The sequence below is a fragment of the Bos javanicus genome, chromosome 4 (assembly GCF_032452875.1).
Source record: "Bos javanicus breed banteng chromosome 4, ARS-OSU_banteng_1.0, whole genome shotgun sequence".
In the NCBI taxonomy this organism is placed as follows: Eukaryota; Metazoa; Chordata; class Mammalia; order Artiodactyla; family Bovidae; genus Bos; species Bos javanicus.
The window spans coordinates 106,892,588-106,909,242 of NC_083871.1; the positions used below are offsets into that span (position 1 = coordinate 106,892,588).

At 54.5% G+C, this 16,655-nt stretch overlaps 1 protein-coding gene across 2 annotated transcripts; it reads left to right on the plus strand.

Annotated features, from left to right (window-relative positions):
• Positions 1 to 296: 296 nt before the first annotated feature.
• On the plus strand, positions 297 to 16,640 carry EPHB6 (EPH receptor B6). 2 transcript variants are annotated; one of them, XM_061414968.1, is made up of 17 exons: positions 297 to 384; positions 9,474 to 9,664; positions 9,935 to 9,999; positions 10,241 to 10,994; positions 11,701 to 11,856; positions 12,133 to 12,474; positions 12,582 to 12,706; positions 12,897 to 13,059; positions 13,296 to 13,410; positions 13,647 to 13,699; positions 13,970 to 14,089; positions 14,209 to 14,456; positions 14,711 to 14,884; positions 15,392 to 15,541; positions 15,761 to 15,954; positions 16,079 to 16,234; positions 16,342 to 16,640. In XM_061414968.1, the coding sequence occupies exons 2-17, from the start codon at positions 9,565 to 9,567 to the stop codon at positions 16,448 to 16,450; spliced, it is 3,024 nt and encodes a 1,007-aa protein (XP_061270952.1). In that variant the 5' UTR covers positions 297 to 384; positions 9,474 to 9,564; the 3' UTR covers positions 16,451 to 16,640. The 2 variants fall into 2 exon arrangements, with proteins under 2 accessions (XP_061270952.1, XP_061270953.1); XM_061414969.1 differs by having other exon boundaries at positions 309 to 384; positions 9,471 to 9,664.
• Positions 16,641 to 16,655: the final 15 nt, after the last annotated feature.

The window sequence follows — 16,655 nt, forward strand, 5'->3', positions numbered from 1 at the left end:
CCGGAGGGGCCGGAGAGGGGCGGGCGGGGCTGGGAGGGACGCGGAGGGGGCGGGTCGGGCTGCGCTCGCTCCAGCCGCCGCTCGGGCGCAGAGCAGCGGGCGGCGAGCCCCGCGACCCAGCGCGGCTACGACGAGCGCGACGCGGGCTCCGCACCATCCCCGGCGCCCCGCCTCCGGAGCAGCCCCTGCCGCCGGCCGCCGCCCCCCGGCCGCCTCGCAGCCCTGAGACGCTCGGCGCCGTGTGGATCCTGGCCGCCGAGACGGGTGGGGGTCCCCGCGCCCGAGCGGAGACCCGGAAGGCGCCGGGAGAGCGCCCAGAGCCGCGGCTCCAGTGCGGGGCCTCGGGGAGGGCGCAGACCTGCGGAGCCTGCGGCCGGCGCGAAGGTGAGCCTGGGGGTCGCAGGCGGCGTTGGGGGGCGGGGGCCGGCGTCCCGGGGGACAGGGATGCAGAAGTCGAGGGCCCCTGCAGACAGGGCCTCTGCAGATCCCAGGGTCCTCCTGGCGGGCGCGCTGAGTATCCCCCACCCCACGCGAGAGCGAGGTTTGTGATGGGTGCGTAACTGGCCCACCTGGCTCCCACCCCACCCCACCCCTGCCTGTGCCCAGCCGTAGTGACACCTCCATAACCCTGCTGCTGCTGTCCCCCACTGTGTTTCCGGAGACACTTGGTTGGTTCTGACATCGGGGGTCCTGAGTTAGGGGTCCTGGAGGAGGCGGCTCCCAGCCTTCTGAAGAGGCTTGCCCACCCCCTCTGACTCCGATGGCATCTCTCCAATCCTAGTGGAGCTGGGAGGAGCATGGAGGTTGAACGGGCACCTGCCCCCAGCTCCCCGCAGCCTATCCTGCCTCCCACCGCCCTCACCACCCAGGAGCCCTGGAGTGGAGGGAAGCCTGGGTTCCTGCTCCCCAGCCCTGAACCCCAACTTGCAACCAAAGTCACTGCTCGCTGCTCCCGGACTCCACCTCCTCGCTTTACATCTGGGTGCGTGGCCCTGCCTGCCCAGCACCCGCACCCACCAATCTTGGCTGTCTGGCACCCTCTCTCCTCCCATCCCTGGGGGAGCTGGCAGGGGCCCAGCCTAGCTGATGTTGTAATGTCCCTGGCAGTGCCCAGGGAGAGAAGCGGCTGGGCCTGTTGCCAATCAGTTAACCCCGGGCCCTGCGCCCGCCTGGGCAACTTGACTCAGGCGCTAGAAAGGGGAGATGCTGGTTCGGTGGGAAAGGAGCCGTGGGACATGGGCAGTGAAGGGCAACTGCCCAAGTCATGGGTGCTGGGGTGCTCAGATTTGCCAGGTACTGTTCAGAAGGGTGGCTGGGCTTATTCAGGGCAGTGCACATTTTTGGTGCAGAAAGATCAGGGTGAGGGCTCCTATGTACCCACCTAGTGGCCTAGGGAAGAGGACTCCTTCAGAGTCTATTGGTTCACAAGGGGCGCAAGAAGATGGCCAGCACTGGCGGTTCTCATCAGAGTGCAGGGGAGCAACAGGCAGTGATGGGCTGAGTGTGGGAAGGGCAGGACCACCCCTCCTTCCCCTCCCTGCTGATCACCATCTCCAGACCTGGGCCCTGGGCCCTGGGCCCTGGGTCCCCAGCACACTCCTCACTAGGTGGAAAGGGGATGCTGAGGTCTGGGGGGGCTTTGAGCCTGAGGTTTCTCTTTCTCCTTGCTCCCCTTTTACCTTCCTCTCCTAGTCCAGGTGTTTCCACAGAAGCAGCTCCTGGGACAGAACACAGTTGAGACCCTGACGAGGGGCGGAGCAGGGACAGACCCAGGGTGAGAGGGTAGGGCTCATGGGTGTCTGCCACCAGTATGAGGACCACTTGGGATCTGCAGGGATGTGCTTGCTGTCACACACACACACACACACACACACACACACACACACACACACCTAGCACATACTCTCCTGCTCCACACCCGTCTCACCTCATATACACTCCATTACACACTCTCATACTTGAGCTCACAGGCACTGGTCCTGGGACTCATGGGCTTTCTTCCACCATCTTCCACTTACTCATCTCTCCTGCATATGTACCAATGGCCCCAACACCCTCCTTCATGCCCTTTTTCTGGGGCCACGTGTGTCCCCTGGCTCCCTGTCCCCCCCCCCCCCCCCGGCATGGTACAAGCCTGAGTGGCTCATTCTAAGTGGCTGTCTGGCTAGACCCAGACACTGCCTGCATCTTAAAATCCTCCCCCAGCTCCACAGCCAGCCAGGGAGTGGGAGGCACATTTCTCTGCATCTACGTGCTCTGGGGGACATTCTCTGGGGCTGCAGTCCTCCGGGGACCCAGCACTGTCCTTTGCTAGGTAATCCACGCATCAGCTTCTCCAGCCCCGGGCGGCAGGAGCTAGAGGCACCGGAGGAAAGCCACCTCCTCACTGTGGGCTCTAGATGTCTCTTTGAAGGCCACCGGGATCCTTTTCAAGGCGGGTGGCCGGAGCTCGGAGAGACAGCTACCGAGCCCATATCCAAGGTGGAGATTAAGGGCAAAGGCTGCAGCAGTAAGCTGAGCAAGGATTATCCTGGAATTTCCTGGGCGTTTAACAGCTGCAGAACAGGACAGAGGACAGGGCCCGTGGTCCTGAGCCCTCCCACACCGGCCCTGCGACTAACAGGTGTGCAGACCAGCTCAGCAACCGCAGAAGACACACCAGCCACTTAAAACCATTGGCCTCTTTGCCCTTGGGACCTCGTCTCACCCTGCTGGCAGGCAGGCTGCTCTGCCTCCCTGGGTTCACTGTTCATGCCCCGTGTGTGTTCTGAGCCTCTCTTTCTCTTTGAAGTTGCAGGCCTTGACATCACTGAGACATCGCTGATGTCATCAGTGCTTGGCATCACTGACAAACATGGCATTATCATGGGACAATTTCAATTTCTTGGGAGAGAAGCTTAAAGGGATAGAAGTTATTTTGCTTTTATTGTTGACATCCTTTCACTCATTCGTTCCCAGATCCTACTGCCTCTCTAGATCTGCTTTCACCAGATATCTGAAAATTTCTAGATATTTTGAAACCTAAAGGCCAAAGGCAGGGAGATAAATTGTAAAGATGTTATACTAATCGAGGTTTTATAAATATTTTCCTTTTTTGTTTAGATTCTGTGAGATTTTGCTTTAATTATCGAAATAAGATATGCTCATTGTGACAAGAAAAACAATTCAAGTATGTATAAGAGACAGTTCATAAGAGCCCCCCCACCCCCATCCTCCATTTCTGCCTCCTACAGTAACCAGTTTTAATGGCCCGATATATCATTTGCCATATCTTCCTCCAAGCTAATTGGCCTTATATTACTTAATTTTTACAAATTTGCTTTATGAATCCAGGTGCATAAATTATATTTAAGTCAGCTTGGTTTGTTCATAAATTTTCACATTTATCATTTTAATGTGAGCACAGTTAACTTTTTAAATTCTTACAGGTTTACTCATGTATTTTTAAATCTTTCATTTTTATAGAAAACAACTCTCGTAAGCTATGATTTATAAGCTAAGACTCTACACATCTTTAATCTTTGCCAGTTTGTGAAAACAAAATACAATCCCAATGTTACGAAACTGCCGTGTTTTTTGTAAACTAAAAAAAACGTAGCAAGCTTGTGGCTATAGTGTTCCTACTGTATCCAAAAGATAGAAAATGGTATAACCAGAAAAGGAGCTGAGACAAAAAAAGGATCTGGTCATGGAATGCAGTTTTTATCACAAGAAACTTGGTCTAATCAGTTTCATTTTCTGAACTATCATTTTACATCCACATTTCTGCTGCTCCTGCTGTTTTTATTTTTAAAGCCAGTACACATCTGAAATGTGAATGTTTTCCTGATGGAGATAAGTCTTCTGCTTTTTCAGAGGTTAGAGGATTTCTAAACCCTGACCGATTCCTCTCCTGAGCTGGAGAAGACAGAGAAATCTCAAACAGGTTGAAGGGAAGAGAATGACGGGACCTGACCTTACGGAGGCCTGTCTCCCTCTGTGTGGCAGCCCGGATGTGATCGGCTGCTCCCAGGGCACCCTCCTGGACCAAATGCTGAAAGATGTCCTAGTCCTCAGCCATTGAAGGCACCTTTGAACATCAAGTTCTAAGTCTTGCCTGTTTTGTATTCCAGGCATGTGATGGAGCTGCGTGTTCTTGTCACTTACATTTCTGCCTTTGAATCTTGTTTCAAAAGAATCTGCAGTGGCAGGAATTAGTTGACAGCAGTTTCTCCATATCTTGATAATGTTACCTCCATCCTTATTTTTATCCTTGCCATAGAGATAGACTCAGTTTCTTTTTATACATTAAAAAATAAAAGACTTGGATTTATCTGGTTGGTTGGATACATAAGAGCCGACCTAACTTCCTAGTCTCACTCAGCAACAATTTTTTTCTGAAGAAACTTATTTATAACCATCCGTCTTCTGGATCCGAATCTAACCGAGGTCCTCATCAAACAGCAAAAGTACACTTCTGGGTACTTGAAAGTCCTCAACCATTTCTTTTTAATGAATACCTTTGTTCTTTGTAACATTTCAAAAAATTACTTGCAGCAATCTACATGTGATGTCTCTACTTCATTTTTTTTTTTTTCCTGATTCCTCTTGACATTAGCAACTGAGTGGCTTTAGCTTGTTTTATAATTGCTTCTGTTCTTTTCTGGATCTTCTGGAGAGAGGCCAGCTTCATGTTGTCATCTAGATGCATACTAAAGCTATGTAGACACCCTATTGTAGCCACAAGCCATTTACTTGTATTGTGGGTCATCAAAGCAAATGCTTGGCCATTCATCTTCTAGTATGTTCCATGTTTCACAGCTGATGTGATTGGCAGTGTGCATCTTTTTCTCTCATGTTTCGCTGTCTCTCCAAAAATTCCCTGGGACATATCCAAAGTGTTCATTATTCCTTCTCCATGATTATTTGTCTAGCTATAAGTTTAAGAAGGCACACTGCTTATAGTTTCTTCTTTGTACAGACTCCAGATTCTATCCGTGTTCTGACTGAAAGAGGCTATTTTAAAGAATATCTGCTGGCCGAATGGTATAATAGCCTTCACTGTTTAAAGATGTCTTGCTGGCATTTTCAGTTCTTGATAACAGCTTTCCTAAAGACTCTGTGACAGAGAGTGGGACAGAATCTGGTCTGCTCTACTGTGTGAAGCATGTCTTCAAATTAAGCCATTAAGATTGGGGGTGGGGTGGTGGTGTACCCACAACATGAATTAAATTACTTTAGGACATTTCTTAAGCAGGCATTGTGTTTTTTAAATTCTTTTTGTGTGTGTGTGTGCAAAATTGTCAGTTATTAGTTTTATGTTTGGATTGTGTAAGAGGACTGAAATACGGGAACTATCATTAAACAGCCATTGTTGATGGGACCATGCTTTTTACTTTACCATCTCCTGGTTCTCCTTTGAAACATTAATATAATCTGTGAATGATTTTTGTAGCATTTGGGACAGTATTGGCAAAGAACTTCTGCTTCTTAGTAATAATTTGCTGCTACTGCTGCTAAGTCACTTCAGTCGTGTCCGACTCTGTGCAACCCCATAGATGGCAGCCCACCAGGCTCCCCCGTCCCTGGGATTCTCCAGGCAAGACCACTGGAGTGGGTTGCCATTTCCTTCTCCAATGCAGGAAAGTGAAAAGTGAAAGGGAAGTCGCTCAGTCGTGTCCGACTCTTCGCGACCCCATGGACTGCAGCCCACCAGGCTCCTCCATCCATGGGATTCTCCAGGCAAGAGTACTGGAGTAGGGTGCCATTGCCTTCTCCCATATGGAAATGATTCTTCCCCACCCCCACCCCAGCTTTAAGAAAGTGAAGTCACTCAGTCGTGTCTGACTCTTTGCGACCCCATGGACTGTAGCCCACCAGACTTCTCCATCCATGGAATTTTCTAGGCAAAAGTACTGGAGTGGGTTGCCATTTCCTTCTCCAGGGGATCTTTCTGACCCAGGGATCAAACCCAGGTCTCCTGCATTGCAGGCAGACACTTTACCATCTGAGCCATACTGAGATACAATTGACATATAATATTGTGTAAGTTCAAGGTATACAAGGTGGAAATTTCCAGATGCTCCTTACTTGTTTCCATATGCCATAAACTGAACTCTTTATTTCTCATATGGTGTTCTAGAGGCCTGAAAGGTAAATTTTAGTGGCCACTTGGCAGACATCCACTCATGTCAGGCCATGCAGATGCACAAATGGTGTCTTTTCATGAAAATCACCTGGAGATAACGCTGAAGGCTTCAGCCTAGGCATACCCAGCATTAACTGAAAAAAAAATGAGACTGGTAGGAATCAAATCATGATTTTCACCTTTGTCAAAGTAAAATGTCGTTTAGTAGTTTGGTCTCAGTTTCGTTGTGAAATGTGTAATTTTTTTGGTTCCAACTTCCAATTGGCTTTTATTTTTGCTTTCAATCTTTTCAGTCTTTTGAGCAACATGCCTCTTGTTTTCTTCTCAAGAGAAATCAATGGCCTCTACTTCTCTTGTCCATGCAACTCACAGGCTTTGGAGACTCAGTCATAGGGAGAGAGAGAGCTCGTCTTAGACCAACTGACCTCAGACCAACGAGCAAAGAAAGGTTTGAGCCCGTTTTCCTTCACCGTGACCCTGGAGGCAGCCACGACTCTTAGTCCTGTGTTTGTGAGCTGCAGTGTTGTGCTTCTAAAGGCTGGAGAATGTTTTATATAAAAACATAGCTTATCACATAGTCCTGACAAACCATTTTGAGGGCATGAACACTATTTTGATTCATTTTACTGAATAGTTATTATTTTTAGGTAATAATTGGAGAAGGAAATGGCAACCCACTCCAGTGTTCTTGCCTGGAGAATCCCAGGGACAGGGGAGCCTGGTTGGCTGCTGTCTATGGGGTCGCACAGAGTCAGACATGACTGAAGCGACTTAGCAGCAGCAGCAGCAGCAGCAGGGCTTCCCTGGTGGCTCAGATGGTAAAGAATCTCTGTGCAATATGGGAGACCAGGGTTCAATCTTTGGGTCAGGGAAGATGCCTTGGAGAAGGGAATGGCAACCTACTCCAGTATTCTTGCCTGGAGAATTCCACGGGCAGAGGAGCCTGGCAGGCTATAGGCTATGGGGTCGCAAAGAGTCGGACTCAATTGAGCAACTAACACTTCCACTTTTCATTCAACAGTTATTATTTACAGATTTGAAATTTTGAAGATTTCACTGAAAAATAATATGCATGCAAGATTTTTATCATTAATAGTTTTATCTTAATTAATCAATTTATTTATGGCCATTTCCTTTGGCATGTGGGATCTTAGTTCCCCCACCAGGGATCAAACTCACACCCCCTGAATTGGGACCAAGGAGTCTTAAGCACTGGACCTCCAGGGACGTCCCAAGATTTTAAACTGTAGAAACTAAAGCTTTATATAGCAACTTCCCTATCTATTTTACATATGGTAATGTGTATGCTTCAGTGCTTCCTCCCACCGTCTCCTTACCCTGTGTGTCCAAAGTCTGTTCTCTATGTCTGCATCTCTATTCCTGCCCTGCAAACAGGTTCATCAGTATCATTTTTTGACATGGTACTCTGTGTCAAGCTAGAAGGGTGGGATGGGGTGGTTTCTAGAGGGAGAGTACTAATGTGTATACTTATGGCTATTCATTCAGGCAGAAATCAACACGATATTGTAAAGGAATTATCCTCCAATTAAAAATAAATTTCTAAAAACTGAAGAAGGACAAGAAAAAAAAATAAAGAGGATATGAGAGTAAATGCTTCTTGCATTATTCCTCATGCTTTCCCTCTCCCTTTCTTCCCAGCTTTTGTCTGCCTTTCTTTAAGATCCTTACATACATGTGTGTATGCTAAGTCACTTCAGTCATGTCTAACTCTTTGCAACCCCATGGACCATAGCCCACTTGCCTTCCCTGTCCATTGGATTCTCTAGGCAAGACTACTGGAGTGGGTTGCCATGCCCTCCTCCAGGGGATCTTCCCAACCCAGGGACTGAACCTGCATCTCCTATATTAGCAGATGGGTTCTTTACCACTTGTGCCATCTGGGAAACCCCTTTACAAACCTACGTATTATATATGTAGGGCCTTCTTAGGTTACCAATCAGGAGCATACTGTATATGACTCTGCAATGGACTATGTACTTTCACTTGGACATTATTTCCATATCAATACATAAACACTAGCCCTTATTCTTTTTGGAGGCTGTGCCATAATTTTTTTAGTCATCTTTCTATTGATGAAGTTACTTTGCTGTATTTTCCCTTACCAACAATGATGCAATAAATATTCTTGTTTGAACATCTGTGCAAAGGAATCCAGGTATAGATACCTGAAGGACAAATTCTTAGACGTGAACCTGCTAGATAGACATCACCAATGGTCCTTCTAAGAGTATACACCAACTCAAGCCCACAAGAGTATACACCAACTCAAACCCACAGCGAATACAAGAGAGCCTGTTTCTCACACCACCTCCTACTCAGGCATTGTTAATTTCATAGAACAAATGACATGCCTCCCTTTCATTGTGAGTAAGCTAGGGAGCATCTTTATATACATATAAGGGCATGCATTTATTTTTCTGTAAGCCAGAGAAAAAACATACTGCTTGAAGAGAGAGGACCTAAATAGCTCTGTCCCTTCTTCATCCTGGTTGCTTTAACAGGCAGAATCTTTCTGCCTTTGTTCATTTTCGTGTCTGCTCTTGCACCCTCCCTCCCTTCATACCCACAGCTCTCCTTCTGCGGTCCCTCTCGCTTCACTGCCTCTCTGAAATGTCCTAGAGTGTCTAAGTCTGATGGGGGTTGGGAAGTGTTGGGGAGAGGGGACCGTGTATCCCCCCAGGGAAGGAGTAGCTTGTAACTCCCCTGCTTTTAATGAGAAGCATCTTCTGACTTTCTATACAGGGCGGCCTTAGGAGGAAGAGAGGAGAATAAATGAAGAGAAAGAACTTGAATAGCTCCTTCCAGAAGAAAAGGGGTACAACTGGCTCAGAGCTACCCTGTGCTCTAAGTTCGTTTGTTGTCTAGCTCAGTCATGTCCAACTCTTTTGCAACCCCATGGACTGTAGCCCACCAGGCTCCTCTGTCCATGGAGATTTCCTAGGCAAGAATACTGGTGTGGGTTGCCATTTCCTTCTCCGGGGGATCTTGCTGACCCAGGAATCAAACCCGCGTCTCCTGCCTTGCAGGCAGATTCTTTATCACTGTGCCACCTGGATCAGGGAGGGCCATGAGCAACAGATGCTCAGAGATGGGTCACCTGTACAGTGTAGGAGGTAGACCGACTGGGCATGTGGTCCCCCAAAATGGTGGACTCGACACAGGTCAGGAGAGATTCGGCTTCCTGCTGGCCCCACCCATGGTTGGTGCTGGGGCACTTTGATAGCTTCAGGGGGAGACCCACGGCCAGGTTTTGGAGGCTGTACCAACTGTGAAGCAATGTGGTTACTTCTCACTGGCCTCTTCTTTCCTTTGTATCTGGAAGCAGGCTTGGCTGCAGACTCCAGCCTTGCAAAGCAGCAGCCCCACTTGGGAGCAGGGTGGTGGCAGGGCCATGGTGGGAGCCCTGAAGATGCCTCATGGCTGCTGAGGGGGCTGCCCCATCAGGGAGCAGAGCGGCGGGCATGGTCGGCAGCCTGTGGGTTCTAGCCCTGGTGTCCTCAGTCCTGGCTCTGGAAGGTAAGCCGGGAGGGGAGACGGAAGAAGTCCACCTGCCAGTAGAGACCCAGCACATGTGGGAAGTAGGAAAGATTCAGAAAAGAGTGAGACATCAAGAGAGGAAAAGGGATGGGGAAAGTTTCAGAGAAGGGCTCCCAGGAGACAGTCAGGCTCCTGTTGGTCAGTTAAATGAATCTGGGAGGAAAATTCTCTTCCCAGTGGGGCTGGGGTGGGCTTAGCCCTGCCAGCTGAAGGCCTGGCCGCTGAGTATCCCTTCTTGTCTCTGGGCAGAGGTGTTGCTGGACACCACTGGAGAGACATCTGAGATTGGCTGGCTCACCTACCCACCAGGTGGGGTGAGTATCACTCTTGCATTCTGAGCCGGCGCCCCTCCCCATGCTCCAATCAGAAGCTCCGTGATTCTGGGGAGGAAACCCTCAGTGGAGATGGCTGGGTTAAGAGGTCTGCCCTCCAGAGGAAGAGGACTTTTAGGCATCCTCAGTGGCTTTGCATGTGCTTAATTCTAAGATGGGCTGGAAGGGATATGCCCCGCCTCCCTGCCCCCTACGGACCCACCTCTGTGGTTCTTCCCTGCAGTGGGACGAAGTGAGCGTTCTGGATGACCAGCGACGCCTGACTCGGACCTTCGAGGCATGCCACGTGGCCGGGGCCGCTCCAGGCCTGGGGCAGGACAACTGGCTGCAGACACACTTTGTGGAGCGGCGAGGGGCCCAGCGGGCGCACATCCGACTGCACTTCTCGGTGCGGGCCTGCTCCAGCCTGGGCGTGGCGGGGGGCACCTGCCGGGAGACCTTCACGCTTTACTACCGCCAGGCCGAGGAGCCCGACGGCCCCGACAGCATCTCCTCCTGGCACCTCAAACGCTGGACCAAGGTGGACACGATCGCGGCGGATGAGAGTTTTCCTGCCTCCTCGGCCTGGGCGGTGGGCCCCCCGCGGGCCGGGCAGAGAGCGGGGCTGCAGCTGAATGTCAAGGAGCGGAGCTTCGGGCCCTTAACCCAGCGCGGCTTCTACGTGGCTTTCCAGGACACGGGGGCCTGCCTGGCCCTCGTGGCGGTCAAGCTCTTCTCCTATGCCTGCCCCTCTGTGCTCCGTGCCTTCGCCTCCTTTCCTGAGACGCAGGCCAGTGGGGCCGGGGGCGCCTCCCTGGTGGCGGCCGTGGGCACCTGTGTGGCACACGCGGAGCCGGAGGAGGATGGAGCAGGGGGCCAGGCAGCGGGCAGCTCCCCCAGGCTGCACTGCAACGGGGAGGGCAAGTGGATGGTTGCCGTCGGGGGCTGCCGCTGCCAGCCAGGGCACCAGCCTGCGCGGGGAGACAAGGCCTGCCAAGGTGAGACCCCACTCCCTTGTACTTGAGATCGCTCCTGAACGGGTCCACACTTCATTTTGTACCCCCACCCCCGCACCCCACACACACAAAGGTCAACAATAAGCTGTTTTAGGAAAGGACCCTTGTTTTCTCCGGATTTATTTCCTAAAGCACCCAGGCTTGCTTTCGTCCACTCATCTGAAACTTCTGAAACATTCTGGAGAATTCCACAGCACTTGCTGGGGCTCCCAGGGCTACAGGCCTCTGAAGGGATGGCGATGAAAGGCATTGAACTCCTGGGCTGTGGTGGGATGGGGCCCTTTGTCTGTATTTGCTGTCTAGCTAGGGATGGATCATCCCATGGCCAGGATCCTCCTGGGAGGCATTGGGTACAACTGAACAGGGTGATTCTGCTGTGAGTGCAGGCTGCAGGCGGCCTCTGCAGACGGAGGTTGTGAAGGCAGGCCACGCCCTGCCTCTAGTGCCTGGCCTGCTGCAGCCCCCACCACACAGGACTTTTTCCATCAATGGAAATGTAATTCTGCCCCCAGAAAAATGGCAGAAGTCGTGTCAGGGTCTGCCCGAAGAAGGCAGAGAGGGAGGAGAGGGGTGAGGAGGAGAGGCAGATCTCGGGAGGAACCCCAGGCCTGGGGGAATGGCAGTGCCAGTGTTGGGGGGGCTCAGGATGGAGAGTGGACCTGAGGCCACTCCCTCCTCTGCCCCTTAGCCTGCCCTCGGGGGTCCTACAAAGCCTTGGCTGGGAATGCCCCCTGCTCACCATGCCCTGCCCGCAGCCACGCCCTGGCCCCTGCAGCCCCTGTGTGCCCCTGCCTGGAGGGCTTCTTCCGGGCCAGTTCAGACCCCCCAGAGGCTCCCTGCACTGGTGAGTTCCCAACCCACCCCAGGGATGGAATCGGGATGCAGTGGGGCCAGGAGAGGGTGAGCCTGAGGGCAACGGGGTGGCTGGTTGGCATTTGCAGTGACTTTTTCCTCCTCTGTCCTTGCTTTCCTTCCCCACCACTTTTCCCTGCTGCTCCCCTCCCGGCCCACCTTGGTTCCTCCCTCCACTGTCTCCTTCCTTTTTACTTTCCCCATCACCTCCACCCCACAACTCCCTACTCCCTGGCCCTTGTCCGCCTCATGCGCGTGGTCTCCCCAGGCCCCCCGTCAGCCCCCCAGGAGCTGTGGTTCGAGGTGCAGGGCTCCGCCCTTATGCTGCACTGGCGCCTGCCTCGGGAGCTTGGGGGCCGTGGGGACCTGCTTTTCAACGTGGTGTGCAAGGAGTGCGGAGGGGCCGGGGGCCAGGGCCCTTGTCGCCGCTGTAGGGACGAGGTGCATTTCGACCCCCGCCAGAGGGGCTTGACCGAGAGCCGCGTGCTCATCGGGGGGCTGCGGCCACACGTACCCTACATCCTGGAGGTGCAAGCTGTCAACGGGGTGTCGGAGCTCAGCCCTGACCCTCCCCAGGCTGCAGCCATCAATGTAAGCACCAGCCACGCAGGTGAGCCTCAGCCACCCCAAGCTTCCAGTCTCCTCCTTAGAATGCCCCCGTGCCCCACTCCTGCTCTCCAGCCCGTGGAAACCCCACTAATGTCACCCCCACGCCAGTTCCCTCCGCAGTCCCTGCCGTGCACCAGGTGAGTCGCGCCTCCAACAGCATCACTGTGTCCTGGCCACAGCCTGACCAGACCAACGGAAACATCCTGGACTATCAGCTCCGCTACTATGACCAGGTAGGGAGCAGAGGGCATCCCTGGTGGGGCTGGTGGGAGGTTCCAGGGGCCCCACAGTGGGGCGAGAGGTGGGGGGACCGGAGGGGTGCCTCAGGACCCTGCAGCAGGGGAGTGAGGAATGTGGGAGGCAGGCAGGGGGGACCAGGACCCCACGGCCGGCAGGGAGTGAGTGGCTGTCGCCCCTCTCCAGGCAGAAGATGAATCCCACTCCTTCACCCTGACCAGCGAGACCAACACAGCCACCGTGACCAAGCTGAGCCCCGGCCACATCTACGGCTTCCAGGTGCGGGCACGGACAGCCGCGGGCCACGGCCCCTATGGGGGCAAGGTCTACTTCCAGACGCTGCCTCAAGGTGAGGGGAGGCCTGGGTGGGGTGGGGGCAGCCCGAAGGGATGGTGAGGAAGGGCTTGGGGCCCATCCAGACCTTGAACCTTCACCCTGACCCTCCAGACCAGGAGAGTATCTGCCCCTTGATCTTCAGTTCCATGGTGGGGTGGGGGGCGGTGCAGGTAGGTGGTTGCATGAGGGAAGGATGCTCCGGCATGTGAGATCTTACTCACCTGTGCCCCTGGGCGGCTGGTTCTCCAGGTGAGCTGTCCGCTCAACTTCCTGAGAGGCTTTCCTTGGTGGTTGGGTCCATCCTGGGGGCGCTGGCCTTCCTTCTGCTGGCGGCCATCACCGTGCTGGCTCTCGTCTTCCAGAGGTGAGCCCCTCCCCGCCATGGCCAGGTACCATTCCCTCCACACGGCCCCAAGTCCTGACAGCCCTGGAGTTCCCCAGGGAAACCCCCACCAGCATCCTCTACCCCCAGCAGCCCCCGGCCCCTGGGTCTGGCTGTCTCCCACCCCCGAGCCCTGGCAGGACCTTGGCCTCTGCGGGGTAGACTGGGGAGGGGACAGATGGGAGTGTGACTGCAGGACTGTGGTTTTTGTCCCCCAGGAAGCGGCGTGGAACCGGCTACATGGAACAACTGCAGCAGTACAGCAGCCCAGGTTGGGGTGGGGCCGGGAAGTGGGGGACGGGGGAGTTGGAATCAGAACGGCCTGAGAAGGAAGGATGAAGACCCCAGAAGTGGGGCAGGAGGGGGCGGAGGAATGAGGCAGTGAGTCTGGGACAGCTGAGAACTGTCCAGGGGTACCCCCAGGCAGGGCCCGGCCCCCCGGTTTGCGGGCAGCTCCTTGGCACTGTCTTTGGAAGTGAGAGAGCAAGCCTGGGGTGTGTGAACACGTCCCCTCTTCATGGACCACCCCCTATGCCTACAGGGCTCGGGGTGAAGTACTACATCGATCCCTCCACCTACGAGGACCCCTGTCAGGCCATCCGAGAATTTGCCCGGGAGGTCGACCCCACGTACATCAAGATCGAGGAGGTCATTGGGGCAGGTACCGCATGGGGGCAGAGGAGGGCATGGAAGGGGGTCCCAGGAGGGTCCCTTCTGAACAGGGTAGGACACCTCGAGTCCTTCCTGGGGATCCCCCTCAGCCTGCACCTGCTCCCGCAGGGTCCTTCGGGGAGGTGCGCCGGGGCCGTCTGCAGCCCCGGGGACGGCGGGAGCAGGCCGTGGCCATCCAGGCCCTGTGGACCGGAGGCGCTGAGAGTTTGCAGATGGCCTTTCTTGGTCAGGCTGCCATGCTGGGCCAGTTTCAGCACCCCAACATCTTGCGGCTGGAAGGTGTGGTCACCAGGAGTCGGCCCTTCATGGTGCTGACGGAACTCATGGAGCTGGGCCCCCTGGACAGCTTCTTGAGGGTCAGTCAGGCTGGTGGTGAGGCGGTGCTGGCGAGGGGAGGCTTGGGCCGGGAAAGTGGGCAGTTCTTAGCTGTCCGGGACCCACAGCCCCATCCCTCAGCTCCCTCCTGCCCCTGCCTCTGGGGTCTTCAGCCTTCATTCTCAGGCCATTCTGATTCCAAATGGCCCTTGCCTTTGGGTGCCAGTGTGTCTGTGTGATGTGTCTAGGTACCCCCCTGCTTTTGCTGACCTCTGTCCCCCCCACCGTCCCCTAGCAGCGGGAGGGCCAGTTCAGCAGCCTGCAGTTGGTGGCCATGCAGCGGGGTGTGGCCGCTGCTATGCAGTACCTATCCAGCTTCGGCTTCGTGCACCGCGCACTCTCTGCCCACAGTGTGCTGGTGAACAGCCACCTGGAGTGCAAAGTGGCTCGTCTCGGCCGCAGTCCTCAGGTAAGAGCACAGCCTCGGGGGCCCGGCCTCTCAGGGGCGGGGGAGGGGGTTGCCGGAGGACAAGCTGGGACCAAGGGCGGTGGGTGCCTCAGGTGGCAGACCTTAGAGTCTGAAGGGGCGGAGCTCACCTGGGTGGTGGAGCGAACCCCGGGCGAAGGGGCACAGCGGGACGTCAGGAATGGACTAAGGACACTGAGGGAGAGAGGGGAGTCCTCCTAGGACCACCTCCTGCCCTTCCCTAATGCTGACCAGTGTCAGAATCCCTGGGTACCAGTCCACACACCACCTTCAAGCTCTGTGACTTTGCACAAGTTTGTATTTCTCTACGTCTCAGCCTCTGTACCTGCAAAATGGAGACAATGCCATCCGTGATACAGGGTCATTACAGGATTAAACGAGATGCTTGCTGTGAAACCCTTGATGCACATCTGAGCACTTAGTAGTTGATCAGTAACTAGGACCATGGCTCTGATTATTGCTATTGTTACTTTCAACCCTACCCCTCAGGGCCCAAGTTGTCTGCTTCGCTGGGCGGCCCCAGAGGTCATCACACACGGGAAACATACAACATCCAGTGATGTCTGGAGCTTCGGGATAGTGATGTGGGAAGTGATGAGCTATGGAGAGCGGCCCTACTGGGACATGAGTGACCAGGAGGTGAGCTCATGACCTGGACAGTGATGATTCCCCACCCCTGTCCGTCCAACCCACCAGCCTCACAGACTCAAACATTCGAAGCCCTCCATCCTGGAATACATTCACGTTCTAAGATCTCATGGGTCTCATAGTTCCTTTCCAACCTCATGCTTACCTAACGATACATTCCTTTCCACTAGCAATGGCCTCTAAGCACCATCTTCTTCCTCTAATCCCCAGGTGCTAAATGCAATCGAGCAGGAATTCCGGCTGCCCCCGCCTCCAGGCTGTCCACCTGGACTGCACCTGCTTATGCTGGACACTTGGCAGAAGGATCGTACCCAGCGACCTCACTTTGACCAGCTGGTGGCCGCATTTGACAAGATGATCCGCAAGCCAGACACTCTGCAGGCTGGCGGGAGCCCCGGGGACAGGTCTGGAGCTTTGGCGTTAGAGCCCGGGAGAGCCAGGGAGGGTTGATGCAGACCCACAAAGGAAACTGAGGAGAGGGGACAAGGATGAAGAGGAGACTTTGACCTGCCTGCCCCGCCCTCCCAGACCTTCCCAGGCCCTGCTGAATCCTGTAGCCCTGGACTTTCCGTCTCTGGACTCCCCTCAGGCCTGGCTCTCGGCCATCGGCCTGGAGTGTTACCAGGACAACTTCTCCCAGTCTGGCCTCTGCACCTTCGGTGATGTGGCTCAGCTCAGCCTGGAGTAAGCCGGGAGGGTCTGGGAGGGGAGCCTCGGCCCAGGGCCAGGGGTGGGGCCTGGGGTCTTGGAGACACGGGCCCCGATTTTTTTTCCCTTCTGTCCCCCTCTAGAGACCTGCCCGCCCTGGGGGTCACCCTGGCTGGCCACCAGAAGAAGCTGTTACACCACATTCAGCTCCTGCAGCAGCACTTGAGGCCGCCAGGCCCCGTGGAGGTCTGAGGTCTGGGTGGGAAGCTACGACGTGAGGATGCCTGTAACCAAGTCCTGGATGAGGGTCCCAGGGGGGCCAAGGGAGATGTGAGCCCGGCTCCACGCCCGCCAGCCACACACTAAACCCAACCCTTGGGGCACCGCCCTGCCGGGTCTTACACTGCCCTCCCCACATTAAAGGGAAAGAAGGGATTTTGCACATCGGAGTGGTGGT

Coding starts and splice junctions, on each gene's coding strand:
- EPHB6 (XM_061414968.1), top strand. CDS start 9,565: ATGGCTGCTGAGGGGGCTGCCCCATCAGGGAGCAGAGCGGCGGGCATG. Junction 10,000..10,240: donor TCACCTACCCACCAGGTGGG/GTGAGTATCACT, acceptor TCTTCCCTGCAG/TGGGACGAAGTGAGCGTTCT. Junction 14,090..14,208: donor CGAGGAGGTCATTGGGGCAG/GTACCGCATGGG, acceptor CTGCTCCCGCAG/GGTCCTTCGGGGAGGTGCGC.